The sequence below is a fragment of the Penaeus vannamei genome, chromosome 39 (assembly GCF_042767895.1).
Source record: "Penaeus vannamei isolate JL-2024 chromosome 39, ASM4276789v1, whole genome shotgun sequence".
Lineage (NCBI taxonomy): Eukaryota > Metazoa > Arthropoda > Malacostraca > Decapoda > Penaeidae > Penaeus > Penaeus vannamei.
This window is the reverse complement of record NC_091587.1, coordinates 2,906,225-2,913,724: the sequence shown is the minus strand read 5'-3', so window position 1 is coordinate 2,913,724 and position 7,500 is coordinate 2,906,225. Positions and strand designations below refer to the sequence as shown.

The 7,500-nt window shown below is 45.3% G+C and overlaps 2 protein-coding genes across 4 annotated transcripts in view; one reads left to right on the top strand and one right to left on the bottom strand.

Annotated features, from left to right (window-relative positions):
- The window catches only part of BORCS5 (BLOC-1 related complex subunit 5), a 126,658-nt gene that overhangs the window by 101,712 nt on the left and 17,446 nt on the right, over positions 1-7,500 (bottom strand). The window contains exon 2 of the mRNA XM_070116635.1: positions 547-597. The gene's annotated coding sequence lies outside the window, so the exon portion shown is untranslated. The remainder of the gene's footprint in view (positions 1-546; positions 598-7,500) is intronic.
- The window catches only part of LOC113803143 (uncharacterized), a 48,611-nt gene that overhangs the window by 26,486 nt on the left and 14,625 nt on the right, over positions 1-7,500 (top strand). For all 3 annotated transcript variants that reach the window (XM_070116634.1, XM_070116633.1, XM_070116631.1), the window contains exons 2-3: positions 3,464-4,477; positions 5,435-5,599. In XM_070116634.1, the coding sequence (XP_069972735.1) occupies positions 3,769-4,477; positions 5,435-5,599 (874 nt within the window). In that variant the 5' untranslated portion in view covers positions 3,464-3,768. The remainder of the gene's footprint in view (positions 1-3,463; positions 4,478-5,434; positions 5,600-7,500) is intronic.

Here is a 7,500-nt window from a genome sequence, read left to right as displayed (position 1 = left end):
TCTCTCTCTTACTGCCTTCCCTTCCTTTCCCTTCCCTTCCTTACTTTCTTTCTCTCTCTTACTCCTTCCCTTCCTTTCCTTACTTCCTTTACTATCTTCCCTTTTCTATTGTCCCCTCCACCCTTCCCTTCCTTTCCTTTTTTTATTCCCTCTCTCTTGTTCCCCTCCCTTCCTTACTTTCTTCCCTCCCTCTCTCTTACTCCTTCCCCTTCGTTTCCCCTTCCTTCCCTACTTTCTTCCCTCTCTCCTTAATTCCCTCCATTGCTTTCTATTTCTTTCCTTCGTTATTTCCTTCCTTCCTTCCTTCCTCCCTCCCTCCCTCCCTCCCTACTTCCCTCCCTCCCTCACTACCTACTTATAGTAATAATAACAACTATTACCATCACTATCATCATTATCATTACAACAACAACAACAACAATGACAATGATCATAATACTAATGGTAAAGATAACAATGATAACAAACATGGATAAAAGTGGTAAAGATACGGTAATAAACATGGATAAAAGAGATAAAGATAATAACAATATACGTTGTCCTTACCTGGTCATGAAGTCAAGGAAGTCAAATCAGTGGTGCACGGGGTTGGCACACCTGTTGGGGAGAGGAAAAAGGTATTTAAAGAAAAAAGAAGAAAAAGAAAAACAGAAGGAAATGAAACACGTTTATCAGAGAAAACGAGAGAGAGAAAATATGTTTACAGGAGCAAAAGAAACGTTTAAAATGGAAAAAGAAACGTTTAAAAGAGATAACGAAACACGTTTAAAAAAGACATGTTTGAAAAAGAAACATGTTGGTAAACCTGCATAGAAAAAAGACGGTTGGTAAACCTGTTGAGAGAAAGAGAATAATATGAAACACGCTTTAAAAAGAAAACGAAATACGTTTAAAAGAGACAGCTTTGAAAAAGAAACATGTTGGTAAACCTGCATAGAAAAAAAGACGGTTGGTACACCTGTTGAGGAGAGAAAGAACATATTAAAAAAAATACAGGAAAAAATTAAACACGTTTAAAAGAATCCTGTTCAAAACAAACAAACAAAAAAAAGGTTAAAATGAGAAAGAACATGTTAATAGTCCTTCAGGGAAAAAAGACAGTTAAGGAAAAGAGAGAGAAAGAGAAAGAGAGAGGAGGAAGGTAACAGGGTAGAAAATGACACCAATTATTAGCGCTCAAAACCCACACACTTTCGCAAACTCCCACGGGGTGTGAACATCTCCCCCCCCCACACACACACACATGAATTACTCCAGCAAAATTCGTACCAACAGAAACAAAAATATTGTACCAACAGGAGGGAAATATCGTACCAACAGACACAAAAATATCGTACCAACAGACACAAAAATATCGTACCAACAGGATTTTAAAAATCGTATCAACAACAGGAAAATGAAAAAGTGAATTTCTCTTCTACTAACACAAACAAAAAATTCTTACCAACAACAGCAACAAAAAAATCGTACTAACAAGAGAAACAAACAAAATATATCGTATCGACAACAGAAAAATGCGTAAGTGAATTTCTCTTACACAGACACAAACAAAAAAAAATTCGTACTATATCCATCACACAAAAACAAACAAAATTATACAAACAATAAAAAAGTATGACCGTGAACTTCCACCACACCAACGAGAAACAAACAAAAATACTCTAAAATCACGCGGTATAACAAGTAAAAAAATACATTTCCATTTCACGAACAAAAAAAAAAATTAATACGTTGCACAACTATCGTTAGCAACAAGAATGCAATCAAGCGGGGGGGGAGGGGGGGAGAGGTTACACACATGAAATGAACACACATTTGTCTCTATTAAACACAGATCTCTTGTTCTAAGTATGATCACAACTGCATAATGGTAGAAATTGCAGTGAGTGAGTTACAAGTGAGAGGGTGAGGGAGAATGAAAGTGTGTGTGTGTGTGTGTGTGTGTGTGTGTGTGTGTGTGTGTGTGTGTGTGTGTGTGTGTGTGTGTGTGTGTGTGTGTGTGTGTGTGTGAGAGAGAGAGAGAGAGAGAGAGAGAGAGAGAGAGAGAGAGAGAGAGAGAGAGAGAGAGAGAGAGAGAGAGAGAGAGAGAGAGAGAGAGAGAGAGAGAGTAGAGAAAGAAAGAGAGAGAGAGGGAGAGAAGAAAGCAGGGAGAGAGAGAGAGAGAGAGAGAGAGAGAGAGAGAGAGAGAGAGAGAGAGAGAGAGAGAGAGAGAGAGAGAGAGAGAGAGAGAGAGAGAGGGAGAGAGAGAGAGAGAGAGAGAGAGAGAGAGGCAGAGAGAGAGCAGAGAGAGAGCAGAGACAGACAGAAAGAGAGAAAGAGAGAGAGAGAGAAAGAGAGAGAATGACCGAAGAACCAAAAACCGACCGACCACACAGACAGACAGACAAACTCCAACCCCTCCCCTTCCCCCTCCCCCACCCCGAAACCCAAACAGCCCCAAAATCGAGAGGAAACCAACCTTTCGTCTCTTAAGGTGCTGTCACACTAGCACTTTCTCCGCCATTTTTTTTTTCACAATTTTCTGAAATTTTCTCCATTTCTGAGCGAATTGTCGATTTTCCAGTCAGACGATAATGATCGTTTCCGTCTGAAAAACTTTCCGTCAACTTTTTTCAGCCAAGCATCGTCAAATCAAGAGCTATATTCGAGAATGTTTGTATTTCATGTTAAATAGAATTGTAAAAAAATGACAGAAAAAGTGCTAGTCCAAGCATAGTCAAATCAAATATATTCGAGAATGTTTGCATTTCATGTTAAATTATAAAAAAAAAAAAAAAACATTGACGGAAAAAGTGCTAGTGTGACAGCGCTGACCTTTGGCGTGTGCTAATGGGCGTCGACTCACGAACACTCACGGAGGTCACCGAATGAAAGACCCGCTGGTGACCTTTTTTCCCGAATCAAGGTTTCGTGATATCGAGAATCAACTTATTCTTGTGTTAAGAAAGAAGATTAATGAGGCTAATTAAAAATATATACATAAATAGGGAGTGATTATCGAGAACCAACTCATTCTTGTATTAAGAAAGAATATTAATGAGGCTAATTAAAAATATATACATAAATAGGGAGTGATTATCGAGAGTCCACTCATTCTTGTGTTAAGAAAGAAGATTAATGAGGCTAATTAAAAATATATACATAAATGGGGAGTGATTATCGAGAGTCCACTCATTCTTGTATTAAGAAAGAAGATTAATGAGGCTAATTTTTAAAATATATACATAAATGGGGAGTGGTGGTGTTGTCTTTATTGTTAATTTCGTTATTGTTATTTTTTTTCCTTTCTCTCTTTTGCCTAATCAAGGTTTCGTGATAGAGAGAGAGAGAGAGAGAGAGAGAGAGAGAGAGAGAGAGAGAGAGAGAGAGAGAGAGAGAGAGAGAGAGAGAGAGAGAGAGAGAGAGAGAGAGAGTGTGTTATGTCTTTGTTGTTAATTTCGTTTTTTTTTTCTCTTTCTTGCAGGTTCGATGGTGCGACGCCTTTTGTGATTGCAAGGACTTTCCGATGCAAGAATTACAGCTTTAACTACTGTTTTGGAAATACTAAAAAACACGTGATCTTCAGCTGATTGCGGCGTGTCTAAAAACGAATAAGAAATAACAATAAGTATAATTCCACGAGTTACAGCTCGCTATTTCCCCACTAATAACAGTCTCGTCATCCAATCTGCAGTGATAAGAAAGTGTCATTTACTATGATAGCAAAGAGCGAAGGCAACCGCGGCCGCTTCCCAGTGCGTTGGTAACTGCCTCTCGCGGGAAAGGACGATGCCGGCGCTCCCGACGCAGCCCAGGCGCGAGGTCGTGACCCTCCTCGCCCTCGCCCTCGTGCTGGCGCCGGCCCGCGCCCTCGCGCCGTTCCGGGGCACCACCGACGCCGCCCCGACGGACACCCTGAGCAGCCCCCTCCTCGACCCGTACCCGTCGGCCACCCCGAGCCTCGCCGACGTCGAGTCCCGCTCGCTGGTGCCCCTCCGGCGCCTGCACCAGAGCCGGGACCCGTGGCGCCGCCGCGACCCCGCGCCCGTCAGGAAGGCCGACCGCTGGTCAGACACCATCCGGAGGGCCGAGGAGGAGAGGGCGGCCGAGAAGACGCGCTGGTGGGTGAGCACGGAGCCCCGCGTCACGCTCGACACGCCCACCACCGGCTACACGCCCTCGCCGCCGCGCCCCGCCCACGCCGACGCCTTCCCCGGCTCCCTCGCCAAGCCGCCCTTCGGCCCCAAGGACCCGTTCAAGGTGGGCGCCGCCGCCCCGCCCAAGAAGGTCCCCTCGCGGTTCCGACCCAGGAAGCCCAGCGCCGCCCCCACCACCGCCCCGCCGCTCACCTACTGGTCGCCGCGCCCCCAGCCTACGCCCACCCCGCCGCCCACCTACTGGTCGCCGCACCCGCCGCCCACGACCCTCTACGAAGAGCCGGCCGTCCTCCCGCCGCCCCAGGACCTCCTGCCGTACGTTCCACCTCGACGGCCAAGGTGTTAGTAACCTTTGTTCGTAGGAATAAAGAAAGCCTTTCCTCCCTTTTGATAAAGAGAGCTTTTCCTCCTTTCCTCCTCCTGCGAATAGGGGGACTTTCACTCACGTTCGCATTTCGAGGCATGAGTTGTAGGGGAAGGGAAGCTGGTCTCGCTTAAACGGCCATCTTGATTGCCTTGCGAAAGCTATGCTGGATGGAAAGCTCTCCTTCTAAACTGATCTCTTGACACAAAATTGTCTTCTAAATATTCTTGAAATCTTGTACAAAACTTAATCTTAAAAGAAAATTCTTTCTCTCTCTCCCGTTCCCTCTCCCTTTCCCTCCCATTCTCCCTCCCTCCCTCCCTTTCCCTCCCTCCCTCCCTCTCCACCTCCCTCCCTCCCTCTCCCTCTCCCTCCCCCTCCCTCTCCCATCTCCCTCCCCCTCCCTCCCTCCCTCCCTCTTTCTCTCCCCTTCCCCTCCCCTTCCCCCCTTTCTCTCCCTTTCCCTCCTCTCCTCCCCCTCCCTCTCTCTACCTCCCTCCCTCCCTCTCCCCTTTCCCTCCCTCCCCCTCCTCCCTCTCCCTTTTCCCTCCCTCCCCCTCCCTCTCTCTCCCTTTCCCTCCCTCCCCCTCCCTCTCTCTCCCCGCTTTCCCTCCTCTCTCTCTCTCCCTCTACCTCCCTCTCTTCACTCCCTCTCCCTCCCCCTCCCTCTCCATCTCCCTCTCTCTCTCTCTCTCCTTCTTTCATCATCCCCTTTCTAACCGTATCTCCCTCCCCCCTCTCCCTCCCTCCCCCCCCCTCTCTCTCCCTTTCCCTCTTTTCCCTCCCTCTCCCTCTCCCCCCCTCTCCCCTCCCTCCCCCCCTCTCCATCTCCCTCCCCCTCCCTCCCTCCCTCTCTCTCTCTTCTTCCATCATCCCCTTTTCTAACCGTATCTCCCTTCCTCCCTCCCCCCTCCGCCTCCGCCGCCGTCGCCAGGGTTCTCCCTTGACGAACTCTTCCGCATGCTGACCGAGGGCGGGGGCGGGCAGTGCGTGGGCGGCGAGGGCCGTGTGGGCGTCTGCATGCTGCGGCGGAACTGCCATCGCCTCGGAGGGACGCCCACCGCCACCTGCGCGTTCGGATACGGGAACTGCTGCATCGGTAAGTCCTGGCAAACAATGTCTTTTTCATTCGGATTTACAGCAAAAAAATCATGAACGACGACTGACTATTTTTTTTTTAGGGAATTTTTAATGGCAAACAATGTCTTTTTCATTCGGATTTGCAGCAAAAAAAATCATGAACGACGACTATTTCTTTTTTTTAGGGAATCCTTAAGACTATTTTTAAGGTCGGTAAGTCCTGGCAAACAATGTCTTTTTCATTCGGATTTACAGCAAAAAAAAATCATGAACGACGACTGACTATTTTTTTTTTTTTTTTTTTTAGGGAATTTTTAAGACTATTTTTAAGGTCGGTAAGTCCTGGCAAACAATGCCGAGTCTTTTTCCTTTAAATTTGCAGCAAAAAAAAAATCATGAACGACGACTGACTATTTTTTTTTTAGGGAATTTTTAAGACTATTTTTAAGGTCGGTAAGTCCTGGCAAACAATGCCGAGTCTTTTTCATTTAAATTTGCAGCAAAAAATCAATATTTTTAGGGTATTTTTAAGACGATTTTTAAGGTCGGTAAGTCCTGGCAAACAATGTCTTTTTCATTCGGATTTGCAGCAAAAAAAAAAAAAATCATGAACGACGACTGACTATTTTTTTTTTAGGGAATTTTTAAGACTATTTTTAAGGTCGGTAAGTCCTGGCAAACAATGCCGAGTCTTTTTCATTTAAATTTGCAGCAAAAAATCAATATTTTTAGGGTATTTTTAAGACGATTTTTAAGGTCGGTAAGTCCTGGCAAACAATGTCTTTTTCATTCGGATTTGCAGCAAAAAAAAAAAAAATCATGAACGACGACTGACTATTTTTTTTTTTTTTAGGGAATTTTTAAGACTATTTTCAAGGTCGGTAAGTCCTGGCAAACAATGTCTTTTTCATTCGGATTTACAGCAAAAAAAAATATGAACGAAGACTATTTTTTTTTTTTTTTTTAGGGAATTTTTAAGACTATTTCTAAGGTCGGTAAGTCCTGGCAAACAATGTCTTTTTCATTCGGATTTGCTGCAAAAAAAAAAAAATATGAACGAAGACTATTTTTTTTTTTTTTTTAGGGAATTTTTAAGACTTATTTTTAAGGTCGGTAAGTCCTGGCAAACAATGTCTTTTTCATTCGGATTTGCAGCAAAAAATCATGAACGACGACTATTTTTTTTTTAGGGAATTTTTAAGACTATTTTTAAGGATTGGTCTTTTATTTGGATTTAAAGCAAGCACAGACATACATACACAAAAACGCAGATACTCACACACACACACACACACAAACGCACGCACACACACACACACACACACACACGTCTCCCCCCCACCCCCACCCACACACGTCTCCCCCACCCCCCCCCACCCCCCACACCCCACACACCCACACACACGTCTCCACCCACCCCACCCACACACACGTCTCCCCCCCACCCCCACCCAACCCCATATTACCATCTAAAGTCAGATTATGTCCGCGAGGTGTGCGTGTGTATGCGTGTGGCAGTCGCGTGCGTGTCGGAATGCATCTATGCGCACTACAAGACGAGACTCTCCTCCTCCCCGACTTTCCCCGAGCCGAGAGTCCCATATTTCTCGCTTCAAAACACCCCTTTTTTTCCTGGATTCAAAACACCCTCTTTTCCTGGATTCAAAACACCCTCTTTCTCGCTTCAAAAACGCCTCTTTTCCTCGCTTCAAAACACCCTCTTTCTCGCTTCAAAAACACCCTCTTTCCTCGATTCAAAAACACCCCCTTTACTCGATTCAAAACCACCCCCTCTTTCTCGCTTCAAAAACACTGCCTCTTTCTCTTCTTCGAGAGGCAATGGCGGTGGTCGGAGATGGCGCGAGATACTACTCCGTGAAAAATTTTGGGTCTCTAGCTTCTCTCTTTCCCTCTCTTCCT